At 34.9% G+C, this 26,251-nt stretch overlaps 1 protein-coding gene across 5 annotated transcripts; it reads right to left on the reverse strand.

Annotated features, from left to right (window-relative positions):
• On the reverse strand, positions 1 to 25,992 carry LOC143236387 (uncharacterized). Of its 5 annotated transcripts, XM_076474652.1 has the most exons (4): positions 25,426 to 25,627; positions 23,839 to 23,973; positions 4,416 to 4,645; positions 1 to 2,708 (listed from the first exon to the last, which is right to left on the reverse strand). In XM_076474652.1, the coding sequence occupies exons 3-4, from the start codon at positions 4,636 to 4,638 to the stop codon at positions 1,015 to 1,017; spliced, it is 1,917 nt and encodes a 638-aa protein (XP_076330767.1). In that variant the 5' UTR covers positions 4,639 to 4,645; positions 23,839 to 23,973; positions 25,426 to 25,627; the 3' UTR covers positions 1 to 1,014. The 5 variants fall into 5 exon arrangements, with proteins under 5 accessions (XP_076330767.1, XP_076330769.1, XP_076330766.1 ...); XM_076474654.1 differs by lacking the exons at positions 23,839 to 23,973; positions 25,426 to 25,627 and adding an exon at positions 25,773 to 25,992; XM_076474651.1 differs by lacking the exon at positions 23,839 to 23,973 and having other exon boundaries at positions 25,426 to 25,639.
• Positions 25,993 to 26,251: the final 259 nt, after the last annotated feature.

Genomic DNA, 26,251 nt, shown 5'->3' on the forward strand with positions numbered 1-26,251 from the left:
TAAGAACAACTGTATTTTATTTCCAATATTATGTTTAAGTTCTTTTATGTCTCAATTAAAATTTTGAGTGTTTGTAACACTAAATTAAGGGTTTGATCCCAGCGTCTGATACAGTTTATAGAGCTTTTTGCACTGTTTTGTAACAAATGTGAAATACCTCTAAGGTTTCGAAACAACAAATATGTACAGTGCACCCATATTTTATTTACACGATCTTATCTAAAGGTTATTCTAGACGGATGCTTACGAAGCTAGAAGCGTGAAATTTACATATCATAGCTGCTTAACTTGTCACTTTACATCCACGCCATGTCCTTTTTCAAGTTTCTATTACTAGGTAGCTGATAAAAATTTTATCAGCCAATTCTAACAAAACATCAAATTTTAGACAGTTGTAGGTTGAGAGAAAAGGAAGATTTTCTGTCATTAGACAGTCTTGGTTAAAAAAAACAAAACGATGTGTGTTTTCTTATAGCAAACATCGGGATATCTGCTGAGTCCACTAAAGGGAATCGGACCCCTGATTTTAGCGTTATAGATCCGTAGACTTACCGCTGTGCTAGAGAGGGACTAAAGGAAAGGGAAGAGTTCCGCACTTTAGACACTTTGGGTTTAAGGTAAAGGGAAAAGCCTTCCTCGCTTTGGACAGTCTGGGTTAAGAGATAGAAAAGTTCTTCCATTTTTTATACAGTTATAGTTGGATAGAATGGAAGACATCTCTTTAAACAGTCGTTAGGTACGACATCTCCCCTTAGACAGCCATGGTTTAAGATCGAGGGAAGATATTACTCTTTTAGATAGTTATGGGTTTATAGAAATTGAATATACCCTTCTTCTTAAATCTAAAGAAGAAAAGATTATCCGAATCTGTATGTCAGAAACTCTATTGTGTTACAAAACGTAAAGTGTTGAGTTATCTCTTTTTGTACGCGTTGAATTCTTTAATCTACATTTAGTGTCACTCTCTCAAGTTGTGTTACTCCTCCTCACGAGTCGATAATGCAGGTACTAAAGTTAGCTGTTGTAAAATTCCTCAATTAGATAATCCATTCTATGGTAATGACGTCGCTGCCAGGTGTCATAGATTCGTTTACCTACCAAACCTAGCACTGCAAATAGCAACAGTAAACCCAACACTAGAGCAATGATAAGGTGAACAGAAGAGGAATCGTAGGTTTGATGCACTGAGTCCATCTTAAGGTCGTCGTTACTGAGAACTGGTGTGAGGTTTCTTACAAGATTCAAAACAGATTCTGTTGTAAGTACTTGGTTGTGGTTTGTCCTGCTAAATGGCGCTGTTAACTTTACAGGTCGAGGTGTGGAGAGAGTTATTTCTGTGGTCGTATTAGAAATGGTATGAGGTTTTGACCAGGGCTTGTTAAAGCTTGAAATTGAATTGTCTAAGGATGCAGTCGTAGATGGTGTGAGGGAAACATGAACAATATTTGTGTGATGGACATAAGGAGGCAAAGTTAGTTGATTTTGAAAATCGAAAGTATATTCAGCAGAACTACTTTTGGCATCAGTAACTTTTGTAAAGGGGTTGTCTTCTAAGATTTTTTTATTTACTTTATGCCCTCGCGTGGTATAGATGAGAACATTATCGTATTCTGTAACTCCAGAATGGGTCGGTTGGTTGTTTTCATTATCCGTTACTCTTTCTTGTGTTAACAAATTCAGTGGTTTCTCTGTTTCATCTAACAAATTATTCGACATTTTTTCTTTCTTTCCTAAGTCCATACTCTTTCCTGGAATATTTGATTGTGTGTGTGTATTACTTTGTGTGTGTGTATTACTTTGGTTTTGACTTGCAGATTTCAAATCTTGATGCAACGTAACGCCAGCATCCAATTCGTGACTGAGAACAGATGTTTGTTGTTTCTGACCAGGTAATGTTTCTTGGCTTCCATTTACTTCTGTCACATCAATACCAAAATGCGTTTCATTATTCACAGAAAAACTTTGCAAACTGGTTAAAAATACCGGTTTTTCTTGGCGATAGCTTTCGTTGAACCTTTTCACGCTGTTCTCAGAAACACTTGGAATAGGATCTGGTTGTGGGATATTCATAACCTGTTTGTCTTTCTTACTGTTGTTATTTTTCTGTAGTTCAGTCTCAGCAGGTGTTGTACTTACGTTAAATGTTTCCTTATGAACAGAAATAGGTTTGGGTGGTTCTTCAAATATTTCAGCTAATTTAGTTTCATTAATGAATTGGAAAGAATACGAACTATTCTTGGTTACGTTATCTTCCATGTTTTTTGTTGTTTCTTCTTTTCCTGCTTGAATGAACTTCAATGCCTCTTTCTCAGAATTTGGAACCACACCTTTCCTCGGGTAAATAGAAGTTTTTGTTTTATTAAGTGTCGTTATGTTGTTAGTGTTCTCAGTGGAGTTTAAACTTAAAGTTTCATTTAAGTCCAGCAAGATTTTATTAGTTTCAATAGAAACGTTAAATTCCTTTTTTGGTTTGAATTTTTTTTCATCTTCTTCATATTCTTGTGGATGATTGTAGGAAATATTTTCCTTATTTTGTGTCTCCACCAGGGATTCATTTATTTCAGCGTCATTATCTGTGTTGATAAAAACTACCATTGATTCTGAACGGTTGGAAGGACTAAGACTACATAGAGTCACTGGAGTACATTGGAAATGATAGCAGTTGACGCTTTTTTGATTCCAGATGAAAGATGAAACAGTACAGTTACCTGAAACATTGAAGAGTCATGAGAAGTTTACTTGTAAAACATGAAACAGTACACCTGAAACATTGAAGAATCATGAGTAGTTTACTTGTAAAACAAATATTACGAATTGAAAACTACGTATCCAGATATCTCAAAAACAAACAAACAATAATCATACATTAAAAAAGGTATACATCGAGGGATCAAAACTGAAAAAGGATGAAATTATATTTTACCTAATGGATAAATTAATAAAAGAATAGATGATGATAATGGCTTACATTACTAAATTACATAAAGATTTGCAACTACAAAATAGGACTGAAACAATGGAACATAAAGTGATCATAAATCATCATAATCATCTCGGGCCCCCAGTGGCATATTAATATGTCTGCAGACTTACAATGTTAGAATCCAGATTTCGACACTCGTTGTAGCCAGAGCACAGATAGCCTTTTGTGTAGTTTTTCGCTCAATAACAAACAACAACAATATTGTTAGGCCTAGCATGGCCAGGTGGTTAGAGCGCAATCTGAGGGTCGCGGGTTTGAATGCTTGCACACCAAACATGTTCGCCCTTTCAGCTGTGGAGGCGTTATAATGTAATGGTCAATCCCACTATTCGTTGGTGAAAGTGTAGCCCAAGAGTTGGCAGTGGATGGTGATGACTAGCTGCATTCCCTCTAGTCTTACACTACTGAGTCAGGGAAGCTAGCGCAGATAACCTTCGTGTAGCTTTGTGCGAAATTGAAAACACACAAACATTTTAATCTGATTGTTGTTAAGCACAAAACTCTTTGTCGGGCTGCTTGTACGTTACCCGTTATGAGTGTCGGAACGCGATATTAAGCATTGTAAGTTCACAGACTTACCGCTCGTCTACGTCAAAGAGATTAATAACATTTAATGCCATTCTAATCTATTCGGACGTATTCTGATTTTAATACATTGGCAGGAAATTAAAGACTGTCTGGATATATATACATATATATATTACTTAGAAGTATATTTGTTGAATGTTTGGCTAAACGTTTCACATAAAGCTACACAATGACTATCTGCGTATATCCGTCACTAAGTAAGAAGAAGAGCATTTGGATTAAAGTACTGGTCACGTTAACAACTCGTTGTTGATGTCATGGAAATACAAATTTAACACCATTAGAACAATGTTAGCCAACAGATGTTCTTTAATGACAATTTTGTATTTATAAAATAAGTAATAACTTGATGTAAAATACTTGTTAGCGTAAAATGCTTTGCTAATATTAGTTCACAATTTGATGTTAAGCCGTCATTTTAGAACTCCCCCACGGCATTTTTGGTGTAACGGAGATTCGAACCTGCGACTCTCAGACTGCAAGTCGAGCACCCTAATCACAAAATTCAATTAAAGCTGTATCTAAATATTTTTCACGTATGTGGACCACTGGAATAAGTGGATTTGCTGTGTTTCCAATATTTGTGTTCATTTTAATTTGTCAAATAATTAGTTGTTGACTTGTAGGAATGGCCTCTGATTTGTAAATCCTTGTTTGTTTTTCATTCCAATTTTTGGGATGGGTGGGTCGATATTTTATATAATAATGAGGTCTTTGCTATCTATTGGTGTAGTTGCAAATCCTATTGCTGTCCGAATTGCTACTTTTTCTGCTTTAGAAATATTTTGTATTTAACTCCAAACAAACACAAAAACATTATGTGAAATTATCTCATAGAACATACCGTATGTTTTATTACAGCATTCAGTTGTACAAGTGTCAGCGTTTTTAGTGAAGTATAAATTAATAATTTCTACTTCGGCGCCATTTTTCTCTGAGTCTTCTACACTTAATACGTGGCTAGGAAACTGCTGACTGCCTTCGGAGCACTGCTGTCCATTGATGACAGTGAAACACAGAGTTAACGCGATAAGAAGCACTGCTAACCACCAGGTGGCTCCTTTCATGGCGATTCTATAATAAAGAAGCAATAACTTATTATAAAATTGTATATTACTTTTAACCTCATGTTTTAATACATTTTTTTAACCTCATGTATGTTCTGAATACATTTTTAAACTAATGCTTTTTGAATTTATTTTAAAATATTTCAATATTACGACATATATCATTGTTATTATTGTTAGAATATTATTGGAAACTACCTTGGCATCTTTCATTGTTGTTGTATGTACTTTCAATGAGTTCAGAACATTGGGATTACTTTCACATATTCTCGAAATTTAACTGTTTAAAAGTTAACTGTTGTGATCGCGACAAATCTTTCATGTGGCAATAAGTGTTTATTTATGAATTACCCTTCCATTTGTTGTGAAATATTTACCATTTCTCTTTGGGTTATACGAAAAAGTACTCTCAGAAATACCATTTAATTATATTGAAGGTAGATTCCTTCATAGCTAATTCAAATTGATCGCTATGCTTTTAATGTAAATATGTAGAACAACGTGACCATGCAGAAAAGAGTTTGTTTATGGCAAACATACTAAGGCTACATGTTGCCATCCTTAATGTTGAATTGTTGAACACTTGGAAGGCAAACGACCAGTAGCTGCTACGAATATTATGAGGTTAACTTTTACCAACAAATAGTGGGATTGACCGAACATTATAACACCTCTTTCACAGTTAGCATGTTCGGCGCCAGATGTGATTCCGCGACTTGAAGATCGCGACTCCAGCATCACACCGTGCCAGGCAGCAAAAAAAAATGGATATCATTCGTTCCAGAATACTCTATATAATAAAACACACCGTATAATTCTTCGTATTTTTACGCACAGTTGTCAACATATATGGTAAGTGTAAATTAATTAATTAACCCCTTTCACCGCAATTTTTTCGGCTAAACTCAATAAAAATCTTCGAAAAAATATTTGATTCATTTTTATTGTTGGAGTTCGATGTTGCTTAAAGAGTTAATTGTTTGTTTGTTTTTTTATAGCAAAGCCACATCGAGCAATCTGTTGAGTCCACCGAGGGGGAATCGAATGCCTGATTTTAGCGTTGTAAATCCGTAGACTTACCGCCGTACCAGCGGAAGACTAAAGGGTTTATAGGCCAACACAATAAAACTAAAAACAAGCAAACAAAAACCAACGTTATTTGATTGTATTTTGTGCTATACAGCATTTGACCAAATTAGCACGAATACATCTTCCTTCCATGTAAATTATATATACTCAGATTTCATACCAAACTCTGAAATTTTCCCGTTTGCCTGTTTATTCCCTACTCTCACACAAGGATCTCTATAAAAATGAGATAAAAATAACTAAATGTCGCAGGGTAGGACTAGTTGGACGTATATAGAAACTATTGCATACTTGTTCCTTAAATTTAGCAAAGAATTTCTGAATAAACAAATAAGGTATATGTTTGACAATTCTGACAAGTTGATATGTTAAGTGAAAATATATATTTTTATACATTTTCTTAGTATGAGCCAGTTTTTTTGTTTTTGAATTTCGCGCAAAGCCACTCGAGTGCTATCTGTGCTAGCCGTCTCTAATTTAGCAGTGTAAGACTAGAGGAAAGGTAGCTAGTCATCACTACCCACTGTCAACTCTTGGGCTACTCTTTTACTAACAAATAGTGGAAGTGTCTGTCACTTATAACGCCCCCGTGGCTGAAAGGGCGAGCATGTTTGGTGTGACAAGGATTCGAACCCGCGATCTTCAGATTACGAGTCGAGTGCCTTAACCACCTGGACATGCCAGGCCCACGTGTCAGCTTACGATGAAAGTAGAAATAACAATTTTCAGAGCATTTAGATGTGATTGGTGGTTATTTTGGTTGTACAAACTATACAGGGCAGGATTTCACAGCTACATGTACCACACGAGGATGATATTCAATGAATACCATCCAAACTGTATCCATACTCTGATATGGAGCCTCTACATTTTCTCTGTTGGAACGTATGTGGGCGTTGGCCTTCCAGGTATTGAATGTTTAATACCGTCACACCCAACGTAATATGCACGTTCGAGATGGAACAGAGAAATTGGTCACAATAGTTTAAACACTTCAGTAATTGTACGTTGTAACATATGGGTAAGTATGTAATTCATCACAGGTTATATAACCACGAAGGTTAAGGATGAAAGGTTTCTTTCGGCGAAAAAGATGAAGAATTATGTTTTCATTCAGTTATCCACGCGTAGGTTTGAAAAATTATGTTCACCGACAGCGTCACAACACCTTCTATAAGGATAGAAGAAACGAAACGTTTTTGTTTCGCAAAGTAAACAAAACACGCACCTTAACACAGATAGTTCACTTATGGTGGTTACTGTGTATCTTAAGATTAATTAGTGGAAGGTTTGTTTGGTTTGTTTTGAATTTGGCACAAAGCTACACGAGGGCTATCTGAGCTAGCCGTCCCTAACTTAATAGTGTAAGACTAGAGGGAAGGCAGCTAGTCATCACCACCCACTGCCAACTCTTGGTCTACTCTTTTACTAACAAATAGCGGAAGTGTCCGTCACATTATAAACACCCTCACGGCTGAAAGCGCGACCACGACCATGTTTAGTGTGACAAGGATTCGAACCTGCGATCTTCAGATTACGAGTCGAGTGCCTTAACCACCTGGCCTTGCCAGGTTAGTGAAGGTGTTTCTTACTTGTAACACTTTGTCGTCAATTATTTCACAGTCTTCTTTTGTTTGTTTTGTATCTTTCTATTAACTCTACTTTAAGACAGGTAACAAAGGTAACCACACACTAGGTAACAAAGGAAATCTCCACACACTAGTTCTATCACAACCACATCTTTGTTAATCTTCTTATCGTAGTTGTTGGGGAAAGGTTTTGGTTTTTTTTCCAACTTATTTCTATAAAACACTTAACTATAAAATATTACCAGACGCTCACATCTGGAATAAATAAATCTCAGAAAGGTGAGAATTACGTAATCTACTATGAAAATGACAACTTCCCTGGACTGGGGAAATACTAAAAATCACAAGTTACACAATCACCAGTAAACTTTGACATAAGAGCGATTAACAACTCTGAAACACAATTTATACAAAGAACATTTCAAACCTTCAGTCTATACAAAGAGCACTTCAGCTTTGAATCACAGACTAGAAATTTGTCTTCAACCTTGAAACACACTCTATACAAAGAGCCCTTCAGCTTTGAATCACAAACTAGAAATTTCTCTTCAACCTTGAAACAAAAATAGTCTATACAAAGATCACTTCAGCTTTGAATTACAAACTAGAAATTTCTCTTCAACCTTGAAACACAGTCTATACAAAGAGCACTTTAGCTTTGAATCACAGACTAGAAATTTCTCTTCAACCTTGAAACACAGTCTATACAAAGAGCACTTCAGCTTTGAATCACAGACTAGAAATTTCTCTTCAACCTTGAAAGCACAGTCTATACAAGGATCACTTCAGCTTTGAATTACAAACTAGAAATTTCTCTTCAACATTGAAACACAGTCTATACAAAGAGCACTTTAGCTTTGAATCACAAACTAGAAATTTCTCTTCAACCTTGAAGCACAGTCTATACAAAGAGCACTTTAGCTTTGAATCACAGACTAGAAATATCTCTTCAACCTTGAAACACAATAAAAATAGCTCTCCAGTAGGCTGCAAACAAATATTTTAAGATTTCTTCGTACAAAATATTGAAAGTTTCTAATCTTTTATTGCAGTTTTATTGTTAATAGAAGAAGTTTCAAACAGAGAATCTGATGTTGGGAATTCTCCTCTCTACACAGCAGATTAGAAGTTAAACATGATTGCAACATGAATGCATAAAACCATTAAGTTAATTCTAGTTTTGAAATTATCTACACTGACGAGTAAGAATTAATAAAAAATAATTGTACTAACTTTCCTTTTTATATCGCATACTGAAGATCATAAGTTGAAATTGTTTAGAAGACGATTTGAGTGATAAAACAGTCATAGAGAAAATATTTCGCACATAAAAAGTCCTCTTCAACGTTCTGTAAGTAGCGTCGTTCTAACGCGAAACAGACGCGTGCTAGACTGAAACGAATAAAAGTTGACTATTAAGCAAGAAACCAGCTGCGATATGTTTCTTATTTTTACTTTTACCAAATAACAGCCTCATGACTACATAACCCATTAGACTTCCCTCTAATTTAGTGAACAGCATATTCGACACAGCTAGTTGTTCTTTTATGTCATAATAAAAAACAATCTGAAAACTTGTTTCATTTCAACTATTCGTGAGACTTTGGTGTACATGATTGAAACTGTCACGAGTACCTGAAGTTCATACACTAACCACATTGCTCAATAAGAAATAAATCTTACGTCATCTAACCTTATTTGGTTCTTTAAACCGAAGTTTCACCACTAATAATTTACACAATACTCTTAATGGAAAAACGCAAATTTCTAAATTTTACTTCAACAAACAAAACAAAACACCTTAAGGACATGGTCACGTGAAGAGACACTTAAGATTGTTATTACTGGTTGCGTCATCGACTTGTTTTAACCAACGTCTTGAATCACCAGGAAACACAATGGACTTCATTTGTATAGATGTTTAGTAAATTTGCAGTCATCATATTTTCAAAGCACGTGTATGAAGAAATTAGAATGGCCAAGCGACGTTTTGCTACCATTATTTGCAAAGGGTAGAGGGGTGGGGTTGGAAAATGCGACCAGTAAACTAGTCTTAAATATTCAGATGACCACCTTGTGCAAACGGAGATAATGTATCTTAATGAGATATTGTAGAAAAGACAAATATTAGTTTGTTTTAAATTGGTTTTTCGTTTAAGACCGAATGCTGCAGTAATTTGTTATATGCAATATTTTCTTTACGTTTAAACAAACAAACAAACCAAAATACTAATTTTTTTGTGCTGTAGTTACGTCACAGAACAACTGACTGTTTTATTGGATACATTGCTATGGGCAGAAAAGATGCTTAATGTTCATGAAAGGGCTTGTGACAAAAATATGATTTAAATTTGTGTTTCATACATTCAAATATCGTCTTCCCCTTGATATTCCAAGGTTTTACATCGTTGATGAAATTTGAAAAATGAAGTCAAAAATGACCTAGTACAAAACTGAAAAACAAAACATGACTACCTAGAAACCTGAAAAAGAAACTGCCCATAGAAACCTTAGAAACTACAGTGCCGTCACTGTAAAGAATATTGACAGTAACTTGTTCTGAATATTGTGTAGCGAATAAGAGGGTGGTAAACAATGATTGGGTAGAGATATATCATGGAGTGACATGGTTACACATGGATAAATTTGATTTGCAAAGTTTCTTAACCTCTGAAAATGTGGCTTGATAGTTAGTCATGGGACTTGTTTTAATTATCTTACTGGTTGTGGAGCTTGAAGGGAAAAGATATGAATTAAACAAGATAATTATAATACATGAAGTCGTACGATAATTTGGTGGATAAAAAATCCCCAACGCTAGTAAGTTATTTGCTTAATTAGATAAGGTAAGTGGACCGATGAAAACCTGTTTGAAACAATGTGAAACCATCTAATATCAAGTGAACAAATTAAAATTACTTATTAAAGTTTTAATATCTTGAACTTCTCCTCAAGAGAGAACTGAAGTTTACATCAAATAATCGGAAATCAAGAACATGGTGGTCCCTATGGTGGTTTAAAACTAAACTTGATGGTAGTCCATTTACAATCTCACCACTGACTTACGGATTTAAAACTTTGTTTGTGAATTTCGCGTAAAGCTACACGAGGGCTGTATGCGTTAGCCGTCTCTAATTCAGCATTTTAAGACTAGAGAGAAGGCAGCTAGCCATCACCACCACCCGCCAACGATTAGTGGGATTGACCGTAATATTATAACGCACCCAGGTCTGAAAGGGCAAGCATGTTTGGTGCCACAGGGATTCGAAACCCCCACCCTCGGATTTCCAGTCAAACGCTTTAACCCACCTGGACATGCCAGGCTAGGGCGTGAAACTAAATGAGAAAGAAAAATCTTTACAGTGATTTGTGGGTTTCAAACTAAATTTAACTACTTGGTTTAAAACTAAACTTGATGGTAGTCTATCTTAAAATGCTAGAGTGACTTGTAGGTTTAAAATGAACTTTATAACATTTCGAATAGTTAAAAATTTACACTTAAATACTTAAAACTTTTTAAATGGCAAACACATACGACGGGAGCCCGGATGTTTAAATATATGCATTGAATTAAAATTTTCGAATTAAACTAGATATCGTCCCGGATATATATAATATCTATGTTTAGTTTTAAATGTTTAGAATTAAGCATAATGGCTGTATGAATACTTAAAACCTTTACACTGATTTCAGTTTGAGATAAAGTTCACCGCTGAGCTAGAAAGAACCACAAATATTTAAGATATGTGCTTAGAATTATATCACGTCAGTTACCCAGCACCCAGTACACAGTAAAGCGAGTGAAAATTAAATTGTGAAATATTTACGACAACAAAACTAAAATTAGCAAACTTACGTATACGTCATGTTATCTTTTATCGTATTGTAAGAGTATTTCATGACGTAAGCCAGAGGGGAACTAATGAAAATTGATCAGGTTTTGAAGGAACAGCTACGATACATTATTTATTTTTACTTAAACCAAAGAATCTAATCAAATTTATGAATCCCGGAAATACCAACTTTTTACACACACCGACCGAAACATAGAACTTGCCAGGTACTTGTGTATTCTTTCAATTGAAAACTCACCGTCCATTACGAATACAATAGTCTAGCATGACCAGATGGCTAAGGCGCGGATTCAAATCCCCGTTATACGAAACATACCAGCCTCTTCAACGGTGGAAGCGTTATAAAGTTACGATCAATCCTACTATTCGTTGGTAAAAGAGTAGCCCAAGAGTCGGCGGTGGTGGTGATGACTAGTTACCTTCCCTCTAGTCTTATAATGCTAAATTAGGGACGGCTAGCGCAGATAGCTTTCGTATAGCTTTGTCCGAAATACACAAACAAACAAACGAATACGGCGTCCTGATCGATCACTTTCACCGTGTTATAATACTCAAATTTTCGTATAGAGACAGTGGAAAAAATGGAATACATCGTTGCAAAACTTGGATTATTTTGTTATAATTCAAATAGTAGACAAGATATCTTGAGGTAGATTGAAACATTGGTATGTAGTTGGTAGGATTAAGATAGTGGAAAGAGTGATGAAAATGCATTTAGGGAAGTGTAATAGTTACTAATAATCAAAAACTGAAATAAAAAAATAGATTTACAAAAAAAAAAAAAAAGATCTTACTAATCCTATAAATTTAAGCTTAATTTTTTACAGACAAGAACTCTAAGCGTGATTTTCTTCGCTGACTCTTGTATGGGTTTATGTTGGACGAAATAAAAACAGAATAAAAACAGATGTGTTTAGAGACAGCAATTATAATGTTACATACAAACAAATTAACTTCTACAACCTTGTCCTGGTTGGTTTAACCGCTTTTGTAGCACAAAACGAGTTGTTGTTTCTTTCTCAAAAACAGTTACTTCATTTAATCTGTTGATAATGGTAGAAAGTAATGTAAATTATGCGAAATGAAAACACTTGTTAGTTTGTTCGGGAATAACCGTTTTACTATAAATGTATTATTACGTAACCTGTTAGATTTTTTTCTTAAAAGTTAGTGTTTCATACAATCACATTAAATAGGTTATATGTTAAAACTGTGGTCTGTTGCTGATGTTACAGTTAAATGATATACGATGTTGTGAGACTGAAAATAGTTCGAAATAATAGTAGTAATTCCTATAAAAAATTACCTAAAATAATCTGTACTAGTTAATACTTCCTTCACAAACCAACTTAGAAAAGATATCCATATATGTGTGTGTAAGCACATGCTTGCATTTGTTGTGTTTATATGTTGTTTTTTTATATTGTATATTATTCAATATAAATACTGAGTTTGTTTCACTTCTATAGCATATTTAAGATGCCAAAATCAGTGAAAGATAATATCACCATCAGAAATGTATTGCAGACGATTAAAAGAAAAAATACGTCAGACGTGTTCTATTAGCCAGAGTGCTTGACCTGCGAATCCGAGGATTCATGGTTGAGGTTCCTTTGCTGCAAGAAAAAACGCGCTCTTTAATTTGGAACTTTAGGTACGCTATAAGATAAACGTTTGAGTCTCACTTTTCGATCACACAAACGTAATCCATGATGGCAGTAGAAGCTATTCACTTGGTGCCTTTCCTCTGATATTATAAGCACAGAATTACGGACAAAAGTGCAAATAGCTGTTTAGTTCAGTTTGCACGAATATCCGAAAAGGAAATCAATGAGTCCTTGTACTATTGTTCGAAAATTCTAAAACAAACAACTTTCAAACAATGACAATGAAGACTTGGTGGTCACGAGTCGTCGTTGAACACTTGTACCTGTCGCTTGATCTATTCCAAGCATTTGATAAAACGATTAGAAAGAAACAACCTTTAAACTTCAGATAGTCATAAAATAATTTTGTACTGAAATCAACACGTCGTCTTTGCAGTTTCATCAAGGTTAGTACATACAATTGGTTGATATTAGAATATGCGTAGATTATAAAACTGCTTGTAATGTAATATTTCTCAAGTCTGGTGTAACGTGCGTTTAGATCCTTACAATATGAACTACTAATTTTGAGAGGCAAGAAACAATTACCAGCACTTGAGCCTAATGTTAAGTGTATCAGCAAGCACAGTATAATTTAGGTAAGCGCTTTATTTTCTCTGCTGAAAAAAGAAATATGGATTTGTATGCGTGGATAAAAATTAATATTTTCATGAACATTTTAAATGCCTAATATAAACACTTAAAATCGAAATTTTAGTAACGACGTTCCACGTAACACAGAATTGGAGTAACAAATTAAGGCACAACGCTAGTATTTGGCGAAGTACCTTTGTTATGAAAAGTCGAAATCGCAACAGAAAAATTGTAGCATTACCTTAAATCAATGCAGTGCCGTTGGAAATCGAAAAGTTTACGTGATTGGTAATATATTTTTACTCATTTGTTTCAATTCACGATGCAAATTAACACGTGTGAAATACTCACCGTGAAACGTTTTAATAAAATTCAGGCCTAGCATGGCCAGGTGGTTAAAGTGCTCGACTCGTAGTCCGAGAGTCGAGGTTCGAATCCCGTCAAATCGAACATGCTCGCCCTTTCAGCCGTGGGGGGAGGGTTATAATGTTACGGACACTTCCGCTCTTTGTTAGTAAAAGAGTAGCCCAAGAGTTGGCAGTGGGTGGTGATGACTAGCTGCCTTCCCTCTAGTCTTACACTGCTAAATTAGGGACGGCGAGGCAGATAGTCCTCGTGTAGCTTTGTGCAAAATTAAAAAACAAACAAACAAAAATTCAAGTAATTTAAATGCCACTATTTCTCGTTGTTCAACGTTATAGTGCAAAGAACAGGCTAGGGGTAGACATTCCTGACTACTTGAGCCACGTAACAAAGCCCTAACATTTTTTAGAATCACTGAAAACAAAAATAAACAATTGTACAAATAAATACTTTACTTTCTTTTGAATGATTGGTTGAGAAGTATTAATAATATCAAGGCTTCTTAATTTTGTTCAGGATACTCTTTTATTTAGATATTATAAGAATTCATATAAATTCAACCATTGATCAGTACTGAATTTGATGAAGTGAAATTGCCGCTCATGTTTAACACGCTGGCCTCTCAGCCTACTTTGCCAATATTTTCCGAGATCCCACGAGTCATTTTACAATTACATTTTTTAGGAAGAGTGTATATGTATAGCCGTTGTGTCCCAGCCAGTAAATGGCCCTTTAGAAAGAAAATAGAACACGACTCACCAGTGTGTTGTGTGGGTCTTACTGGTAGACTATCCCAACCCAACGGTGGGTGGTATGGGATCCAACGTGTTAAATATGTAATATAAACCTAACTGTTTGGTTGTTTGGTTGAATTTCACGCAAAGCTACACGAGGACTGTCTGCTCTCACCTTCCTTAATTAAGCAATGTAAGTCTAGAGAGAAGGCAGATAGTCACCACCACTCACCGCCAACTTTTGGGCTACCTTTTCGACAACGAATAGTGGGATTGACCTAACTTATAACGCCACTACAGCTGAAAGAGCGAGCATGTTTGGTGCGACCGAGATTCAAACCCGTGACCCTCAGATTAGGAGTCGAACGCCTTATCCCATTTGGCTATGCCGAGCCCTATTGTAGTGTGTGACTCAGAATGATAATAGATCCAAAATCTTTTATTTATAACGTATAAAATATGTTTGTTGTAACGAGGATTCAAACCCCTAATTCTCAGATTGCAAATCGAGCACCCTAACACTTGGCCATGCCTAGTTATCGCCGTAATTACTTTAAGTATCATTACTATTTCCACTTGAGATATTCTTTATGTACAGACATCACTAAAGGTAAGAAACTTTGTTTATTGTTTAACCCTTGGGATATCTAATAGACTGCTTAATCCTCAAATTCCAAACTCTTTTATGCTTTGCATTACATAGCAATTTTGTGCTTTATCTGTTACAACACTCACTATAAATAATTCACTAAGAATGGTTGAAATAGCTACAGGGTACTAGCAGCAATTAGTGTTAACAATTTTAATGGCGATAGCATTTTTGTTTAATATTCTTGCAACCCCTACGTTGTTTGAGCCCAGCGAACTTAAAAGATAATGGATCTATAAGCAATTCGGTCTATAAATAATATAATATGTATAAAAGACGTCCATGTGGATCTAACTAGTAGATCCACGATTGGTTGTGTAAGTACGAGATACAGTGTAGAGAACCTGAAGAACGCGCTATTGGTTGTGTAAGTACGAGATACAGTGTAGAGAACCTGAAGAACGCGCTATCTTTATTTTTCTTTATCCTTTTGAAAGGCACCAGTAGACCGAAGTTTAGAGCCGCAGTTACTACAAATCTAGGACCCGGCATGGCCAGGTGGTTAAGGCTCTCGTCTTGTAATCCGAGGATCACGGGTTCAAATTCCCGTCACATTATAACGCCCCCACGGCTGAAAGAACGAGCATGTTTGGTGCGACGGAAATTTGAACCCGTGATCCTCGGATTACAAGACGAGAGCCTTAATTATTCGTTGGTAAAAGAGTAGCCCAAAAGGTGGCGGTGGGTCGTGATGACTAGCTACCTTCCCTCTAGTTTTACACTGCTAAATTAGGGACGGCTAGCGCAGATAGCCCTCGTGTAGCTTTGCGTGAAATTAAAAAAAGAAAAAGACAAACAAACAAACTACAAATCTATGCTGAAATGATAACCAATTATCTTCGGAAATGTATTATTCTCGAAAGATATGACCAAATGAGAGTTGATACTGCAGAGTTACAAGTAATTAGATTGTCGACAAGAATTATTGTGTGAACATTTTATTAAGATATGTAAAATATTCGTCAACACAACTACTTTATTGACAAAAACATGTATTTTTAAATATTTTCACGTAAGTTGCACAAAACATTGAACTGCCATTTAGTTCAAAGAAATACGCTTCTTTTTTTCTCTTTTTTGAAAAATTAGAAATAAAATTTCTCTTTTCAATCTACCCTACATGAATTTATAACAAAGGAACTTTCACGAATATTTTGGTTAGTTGAACACACCTGAAAAAAAAAACATGAAACTTAAAACTACAACTTCAGTACTATTCCACTACAGAAGAGAGATTTTTCTGTGTAACAAGAAAGGTCAAACGGTTCTTCCTGTAGGTTATAAGTATTGTCAAGGAAGGGCCTGAGGAACTGAATAGTCTTTATAACGGTACAGGTGATTGTTCTTTAGAGACGAGATGGTATTAATGAAAAACAGAGTCAAACAAGACGAAAAGTTTAATTACCCAGCCTCGTCAATATATTTAAAAATCATAATTAATGAGCGTTTATATGTACATACATGATGTTTTAATCAAACAACCGTGGTTTGAACACCCCTCTACTCTCGAAATAGATTAGAGCGCATACATAGAAAAAAACCCAGCTACATATGTCTTTAAACATTACAGACAACCAATACGTAATGTATGTGGTTTCAATGTATGTAAAACGCGTGCGGTTTATCACTACACTAATATTTATTTTCTAGTATCATTGTGTCTTCTAATTCGGTAATAATTTTTTTCAAGTTTATAAACAAATTAAAGTTTAATATTTATTTCATTTGCATAATTACTTATATATTAAAACACTTTAAATGCAACGCTACTGCAATTCGTACACAACGCATGCGTATTTCACCCACTACTGTTTTGGTTTACGCTGTTTCATACAGTCAAGTCAGATTTTCGCTTTTTTTTTTTTTTATAAATCCGTTCTTCCAACTAATTATTAACTGGTTTGATAAGTGTCAGGCTAATATAGATAACTCACTGCGTAATTTGCCGTTTTTTGAATTTGAGGATGTATGGTTTGCGTTATAAGATTGAGGTCAAGTCCCCATATTTGATTAGAGTATCCTAAGATTCGGTGGTAAGTGGTTCTGACCAGCTGTCTTCTATCTAGTCTATCAGTTCAAAGTTCAGTGTACAGCTCTCTTTTTAAGTTTGTTTTGAATTTCGCCCAAACTACACGAGAGTTATCTGTGTTAGCCGTCCCTAATTTAGTACTGTAAGACTAGAGGGAAGGCAGCTGGTTATCACTACCTACAGCCACCTATGACACTACTCTTTTACCAACGAATACTGAGATTGACTGTAACATTATAACGCCCACGGCTGAAAGTGCGACCATGTTTAGTGTGACGGAATTCGAGTCCACGACTCTCAAATTACGGGTTAAGTGTACTAACCACCTGGCCATACAAGGTCCCTGTTTGTAAAATAAGCAAATAACGAGGTAAAGAAATAAGCCGATAGATGTCCTTAATCATCAATTTGATGTTAGGAAGAAACATTAATCCAAATGGGGAGAAACGCTTCAAAATACGTGAGTATAATTTCTTCTTTAAGTAATTTGAAATTAAAAGCAGAAGGAGAAAGTTTCATTCAAATGAAAACGGTGATTTCATTCTATTGATTGAAACGCTGGTAGTTTAAAAATATAACACTACTTTGAATGTAAAGCTTACTATAAGACAAAAATATTTGTAATGTTAGTTTTTATTCGTAATTTTGTATGCTCGTGATATACAAGAAATCTGAGACGCTTATTTTGAACTTTAGGTAGTGAAGCGTTAAATATTAAAACAGTTGAGGCCTTAATCGCATCTTAGCCAAATAAAAGATTCAGTGTGTGAGTGTGTGTATTTTTTCTTATAGCAAGACCAAATCAGGCTATCTGCTGTGTCCACAGTGGGGAATCGAACCGCTCACTGTAGCGTTGTAAATCCCAAGACTTATCCCTGTCCTAGTGGGTGACCAGGGTTTGAAACTCCATCTCCCTTCTCAAAAACCTACGTGGGAGTTTTATCTAAACGTAGTGTAGGTCCTCAGGTTTTATGGTGTAGATAAAACCTAAGTTAGGTATGAATTCGACATTATTTAGTAAGGTAACTGGCAAGTATTTTTTACACATATTCACCCAGTAATCTGCATTAAAAGTACATGCGCGTGCATGAAGATTTCTGTTTTCATTTTTTCTTTTAATTATTCAAATGTATTAATTTTAATTATCTAAAGAAATGAACTATCCGTATGAAAGTCTCCCTTATTTCTAAATTCTTAATTGGAAAGTTGCAGCATAATACAATTACATGGTTTTGAGGATACTATCATAAACAGACACGGATATTACGTTAACACGTGAGAGTAAATTTTTAACGTAATTACCGGACATCCTGTACGTAGGAGGACAGTGTTTTCCACAGGCAACAGAATGACAGTTCTACACTGAACCCCCCTATAAAAAGGTACAGCTTTATGTCTGCGGACCTATAACGCTAGAATCCGGGTTTCGATACCCTTGTGGGTTCGTGCTTAATTACAAAAAAACAAATAAATGTACTTTGAATAACATTTAAATATTTATAATAAATATGTTAATACATCAATGCTATTATTATAAAAGTACATGTTTATGTGTGTGTTTGTGCATTGTGACAATGTTCTGTAAAATTAACCATGTATAAACACTTATGATAAATGAGTAAAAAATATATATGTATATAATGCTGATGTCATTTCAGTGATTCTTTGCTGGGTGAAAGATAACTTATGTACTTTGATACGAAATGGTGACCTGAGAGATTTATTGTTAGTCACACAACCAGAACTGCGTATTTCACTTTTTTAGTTAAATTCCTAAACGCACGTATTCTTTTACTTATTTATAGTTGCCCTTTTTTTTTCTTTAGATTTTCGGGACTTCAGAATTTTATGTAAAGACGTGTATGGAAAAAAATATGTTATAAATATCCACAAACTTACAGTTTTCCGTAATCGTCACGTTTTAAAAGGTTTTTTTTTAATGGTGCAGAACTACCAAATATGATCACTCTGTTTATTGTTGTTTTTTACTTTGGAAATATAAATGAAATAAATCAAAAAACTAATGATTAAAACACACATTAAAACACTGGCAGAAGTGTTATACATGTCCATGCAAGAATACGCAAAGTTCTAAAGAAGGATCTCAATTTGGAAACTAAGCCAGCACTATTTGAGTTCACCAGATAAGACTTCAAGTCATACCTTCCATTCAACAGGTATTCATAATGTATAAATACATACCAGTAACGCACTAGGCCCAACGTCTGTGGATTTGTGTACGAGCGAATTGTTGAATCCATCCTTCTCGAACACTGAACATATTATGGAAAACATTCAGAGAAGACTGGGGTTCTTTGAACAAGACGGCGTTAAGACAGAGCCGTTTGAAGTGGCAACTTTGTAAGAAGACTGTCATCAAGATGCACGCTCGTCAAATGGAGCATGCTTTAACGCAACGACACGGACTTTAACGACGTTTTGAGGCTCCAAAATCGATTTAATATAACTTTCTTATCCACCTATATACATCTGTTGACTTAAAAACCAACTTATACTTGATCTATATTTATGCGCATTTAACAGCAAGTTTCATTATCACATCCTTATCGACAAGTAATGCGATTATTTTATGTTTTATACACATTTACCTGAAAGATCGAAGTTTCGTTATAGCATTCAACAAACATTTGTTGCTAGTAGGTATTTTTAAAGTAATAAATAGTGTTAATTTTATGAAGTCACACCAACAGTTAGCCAACAGGAAGCTATTATCGTTAAGAAAAGCTATACTAATCATTTTTCTTATAGCTTAATCACAAATATCGGGATTACGAAGCTGCTGTAAAAACATATAAAACACGTTGAACATAAAAATATCTGTATCGTGGATGCTACGATTATTTTTGTTTTAGAAAAAAAAAGCAAAGTTATTGTTATTATAGTCCTTTAGAATCACATATAAAACGATTAACAATATATTAAAAATCAGACCACGTGGCTCAAAATCAGGCTTGAAGAAATGTGAAATCGTAATGGAATTTTAACAGTACATATTTCACATCCAGCTATAAGAACTACTTTCCATTAGATAGAAGAAAACATTACACACAAAATTATATGTTCAGAGGAACTTCGTATCTTTGTATCATTCTTAAAGAAATCTATGTTCTTATTTATCCGTGATTGTAATGGTAGTTAAGAGTGCAAACTTTTTCTGAATTTTAAAACCATTTGAACGGGACCAATCATAAAACAGGGGAACAACCAACTTAAAAAACAAAAAAAACTTTAGTCTGCTTGCTTTTGTAATTTTTGTACTCAGAATAAAATTGCAAAAGATAATTGTTTTGCTCTAGAAGGCATAAAAGTGTTAATAACGCCATCTGACAAAAGAAACAATATTTACTTATAAACCTTAGTAACAGAATTCGACGACAGTAATAGGCCCTGTGGTGTAAAGATATATTATATATGTGTGTAATTTAACATAAGGTTAACCGACTATGAATGGCCTAAGTTCTTTGTAATCATAAACAGAAAGTTTTTGCACACAGCAGCATCATATAAGTTATTCACTTCAATACTTCACAAGTGTCCCTTTTTCTCATACTTTATAATGTGTAAAATAAACAATTCTTTCTACTGATGCTAATAGCATAATGGCAAGTAAAACTTAGGACAGATATACATAGAAATGGCTAAATTATGTCTTCTGGGTCATAGGCACTTGAATTACCATTTTTTTTTTAAATAATTATCTTACTACATAGTATTAGAGCAAAATTGTATCATTTTGTGGTTTATCCAGTTGGTATTACCACCTCAGTAATACAGTTTCACAAACGTACTTATATTTCCATTTCATGAAACATACGTCAAAATAACCGGACCCGGCACAGCCAAGTGGCTAAGGCACTCGGCTCGTATCCCCATCACACCAAACATGCTCATTCTTTCAGCCGTGGGGGTGTTATAATGTCAATCCCACTAGTCTTACACTGCTAAATTAAAGACGGCTAGCGCAGACAGCTCTCGAGTAACTTTGCGCGAAATTCAAAACAAACTAAACAAATCAGAATAACAGATGTTACCGTAGTTTTCTGAAAGCGTGAAAAAAAACACTCATTTATTCAACATATTCAGTGGCTTAGAAAATTAGCTCTAACTTTTAGTCCGTAAAACTTTAAATTACCTCTCGATGAGAATAAGCACAATGTTACCTTAATAACGTCATCAATTCCGTAATGTTTGTGCATAAGATATTAAGTACAGCGTTGTCTTTGAAAAAAGAAACACATCTTAAGAAAAGACATAATTTAGGTACAAATAATAAAAAAACAACAAAACACCTCTTTCTTTCCGCAGACTGGGATCTGCAATGATCAGATAGTCAAGATGGAATGTTTCTCTCTTCTTGGTTTAATTACTACATATCGTTTGTTTTATTGTAAGCAAAGGTTATTAAGATTCACATCAACCGTAAAAATTCTGATTAATAGCTTCAGGCGCTATTAGAAGTGCTTTGTAAATAACTCAGGGAATGATTTCGATTTCCTGTATGATACTTGAAAGCTGAAACTCTCAGTTTCTCTTTCTTATTTGAATTTACATATAAAGATGAAGAATAATCACACTGCTCAAAGTAATTAAAGGATAATCGAAATTGTAACATTATTGATTAAAACAAAGCAAAAATCGCTGTTATAAAGTAATATTTAACACCCTTTACTCATTAATACGGAAATAACGCATTTGATGGTCAGTTATATGATCTGAAATGCTAATGAATTTTCATTTAACTTATACTATATATATTGTGGACTCGTACATATATCATACTACGTCTGTCATTTTAGAGTTAAGCTCAGTATTTAAAATGCTTCACATATACACACGTTTGGGTATGTTCGCAGCCGTAAGTGGATGCCGTATCAATGTACACAAGATTAAAATACAGACTTTATAAAGTCAACCCGTATAAATTTTAACAGACACCCAATGAGGTGTACTTTAGTGCATGATAGTGCTGCCAAGAGCAGGGACAGTGACCAAACACACGTATAGCATTGTCCTATTTTACAGATGGGTTTCATGCACTTATATGCAAAGAATCTGACACCGTATTCAACTCCATTTCTGCAAAGCAACCTAATTCACTTGACAACTGTGGAAGTACAAGTCAAGGTAGGCAGGTGTAAGCGCTGATGAACATGCCAACCACTGCATCTTGTGGAACGAGACTAAAAATGATACCAAAGAAATTATATGGGTCACACCCCACGATTCTTTGTGCTGATGAAATTGACCCTGATTTTAGTCTAATGGTAATGACTTGTCTCACTGTTCTAAGCTGGTTTAGAAATTACTTGAAGAAGAAACTTCAATGTTTTTGAACAGATGCAGATGTATCACATCAGTTTCAATGATTTCAGGCCCAAACAAAGTCCCAAAACAGCTGTTAGAGGATTCTACGAACTTATGAGTGAAAGCAAAGGAGAATACATTATAGCATGTCAACCACACGGCACTTACAGTATCCAATGTTGAAGAGGTATTTCCTTTAATATTATGGTTCATCGGTCCAGCTTGCATATGGCAGATACTATAGTGGTTTAGGCGCTATATAAATATATCATCAAAGTTAATGAACAGCCACTGTTATAGTGTGAACCGAATTAACCAAAAGGATTCTAATTATTATCGGACTGTTTGCGCAGGCCATACTTCTCAATGCATGATCCAGTTAATTGCGTTTCAAATTACATGACTCGTGATCATTTGTTTAATTCTTAGTTATTGCCCAGCCGTAGTTAGAATATTACAAGTTGCAGTTATCCATTAATTGTTTGGTGCAAGGTTCAAAGTGGTTTAGTGATGTTGCAATTAATAAATGCTTGTTTCTTGTTAAGCACAAAGCTATGGAATGTTCCATCTGCGCTTTGCCACCACGGGTATCAAAACCTGGATTCTATCGTTCTAAGTCCGCGTACATACTAATGTGCCACTGGGGGGCGTGCAATACTGAATGGTTAAAAACACTGCTGTTTAGAACAGTACACAGAGTTATCACGGTTATGAACAATACTACCTAGAATGAAAAATGACATGACTATGATCCAAGATGCTACTACTCAGGCCATTAAATGATATTGTCATGGTAACAAACGATAATACCTGGAACACAGCTCGATTGTAAACAAAAATATCAATAACAGAGTAAGTGATGCAATGATGATCATAAACAATACTAACCAGAACAGAGCATGTTATAATCCTGATTATAAGTAATAATATCTACAACAGTGCAAGTCATCTAATATTGATCATAAACAATACTAACCAGAACAGAGCATGTTATAGTCCTGATTATAAGTAATAATATCTACAACAGTGCGAGTCAACTAAAATTGATCATAAACAATACTAACCAGAACAGAGCATGTTATAGTCCTGATTATAAGTAATAATATCTACAACAGTGCAAGTCATCTAATATTGATCATAAACAATACTAACCAGAACAGAGCATGTTATAGTCCTGATTATAAGTAATAATATCTACAACAGTGCGAGTCAACTAAAATTGATCATAAACAATACTAACCAGAACAGAGCATGTTATAGTTCTGATTATAAGTAATAATATCTACAACAGTGCGAGTCAACTAAAATTGATCATAAACAATACTAACCAGAACAGAACATGTTATAGTCCTGATTACACAACACCCAGGAGCTTAGGAATAAATCTGCGGGCTATAACACTAAAAATCTGTTTTCGATACTCGTGGTGGGCCCAGCACAGATAGACGTTGCATTGCTTTGGGCTTAACAAGAAACAAACAAACACATTGACATACATTATTACAGATTTCTTTTAAGTTTTCAAAAACAAACTGAATCTTATATGTTACAAATTTATTTATAAAAAAACAAACAAACACATACAATGCTGACATTATAGTTTTCTTTCCTTCCCCAAGAAACAAACAAACACATTCTTTATGTCACAGATTTATTTTGTCTCTCAAGAAACAAACACAATACTATATGTTACAAATTTTCTTTGTTTCCTATAGGCTTGCGTGCCCTAGTGGTTAAGATGTCTAAGGATCCCGGATTCAAATTCCCCATATCGGACATGTTCGTCCTTTCAGCTGTGAGAGAGTTATTAAGTGATGGTCAATCTCACTATTCGTTGGTAAAAGAGCAGCCCAAGAGTTGGTTAATGAACGATGCTCACTATCTCTTCTCCCTCTAGTCTATCACTGCTACCTTAGGGTTAGATATAATGTGTCTATTTGTCCGTATCTTTCAACCACTTGACAAGTGGTTACAAGACTGGTTTAACTGTTTCGGCGAAAATTTATAAATCAGTTTCTGGGGGAAACTCTTAAAACACTCAGTTTCAAGTCATATATTGTTTTAATTTAAATATACATAAGTAATTTACATTTAAACAAAGCCGAACATTAGATCGATTTTGTTAACGTATGAGACAGTTGTACAAGAAACATTATTACTTTTACGTGTAAGTAGATTTTTGTCAATGTCAGCATAGCATATATTAAACTGTATTCACAGCAACTCTGTGAATTGTGATGTTTGCTGAACTATGTTTTATTAGCCACAAGTTCCTCAGTCCTATATCTAAACATATTTCATAATGTTGAAACACATGGTTTCATCACATATCGTAATCCTACAAAAGAAACAAAACGTATCTTATTATTCTTATAGTGATGAACGCAAATTTAAATTGTTGTGAAATTAAGTTATCTTGAACCTGCAGACAACCGTAACTCGACTCCTGTCTGTCCAGTTGCTTTACACTTACAAATTAAGTTATCTTGAACCTGCAGACAACCGTAACTCGACTCCTGTCTGTCCAGTTGCTTTACACTTACAAATTAGGGTTATCTTGAACCTGCAGACAACCGTAACTCGACTCCTGTCTGTCCAGTTGCTTTACACTTACAAATTAAGTTATCTTGAACCTGCAGACAACCGTAACTCGACTCCTGTCTGCCCAGTTGCTTTACACTTACAAATTAAGTTATCTTGAACCTGCAGACAACCGTAACTCGACTCCTGTCTGTCCAGTTGCTTTACACTTACATATTTGCGCGAACGTGTTGTTAATGGCAAATAGATACATGTTGAGTCTTATGAGGTTATATCACGTCGCCTCGTTTCAGAAAAGTGCCAGCTACAAGGCATGTCTATATATACATTTCAAACAGTACACACTTCTATTTCAAGACATTAAAAAACCTTACCTCAGAAGAAGATGGCCGTCAGTAGCAGAGATTTGTATATATATTGATAGCTACGATCATAACACTGTCAAGGGTTGACCTAATTTTACAAAGAAACTTTCGTCCAATCTACAAACAAGTACTAGCAGTACCTACAACGTTGAACATACTTACTAATCACAAACGGAGCACCACAGATTCTGAGTGCGCTCGATATGGCGAACGAGTTCAGTGGACTCTGACGTCATTTCCGAAAGCAGATTATGTAGCCAATTAGAATCGAGATTACCAAATATTCTGAAAAATATCACTCGAAGAGGTTTTTCCAAAAAGTGAATAAGAAAAAAAAATTTTTTTGAAAGACTTACCCATTGCTATCAAACGGTTTATTTAAAGAGCTAGACACGAAACTTTAAAGCAGGCTATTTTTATATTCCGTCTGTATCAACATTTTAATTCCGCTTGTCGTGATAGCGTGCATAGTGTCGTGATAGCGTGCATAGTATCATTCACGATATCACTGGGGAAATCAGACCACGTTCCTTTTGTGTTAAGCGCTTTAAAATAAGATTTTCATGGAACGGAATATCCTCACAGACGGAATCAGCAAAGCTTCAGCCGTTTTTATATATATATCTTTATAAATTTGTATTTCTACGTGGCACAACTGGATAGGTCGACGTGTACAGTTAATAATATTCACAGCGCGACTTATAAATTTTAGAAATATTTTATAATGTTCGTAAACGAAAAAAAAATGATATATCTATATCTATTAGAAGCACTAGAGTTTTAAGCATAATAAAGCATAGTAACTAACTGAAGCGATTAACATTTACCAAAAAGT

Source organism: Tachypleus tridentatus, chromosome 13 (genome assembly GCF_004210375.1).
Source record: "Tachypleus tridentatus isolate NWPU-2018 chromosome 13, ASM421037v1, whole genome shotgun sequence".
In the NCBI taxonomy this organism is placed as follows: domain Eukaryota; kingdom Metazoa; phylum Arthropoda; class Merostomata; order Xiphosura; family Limulidae; genus Tachypleus; species Tachypleus tridentatus.

Bases quoted from the DNA above. Each gene is read 5' to 3' on its own strand.
- LOC143236387 (XM_076474654.1), bottom strand. From the start codon at position 4,638: ATGAAAGGAGCCACCTGGTGGTTAGCAGTGCTTCTTATCGCGTTAACT. The intron at 2,709-4,415 runs GTATGTTCTATG...TCAATGTTTCAG, and splicing joins ATGCTGTAATAAAACATACG to GTAACTGTACTGTTTCATCT.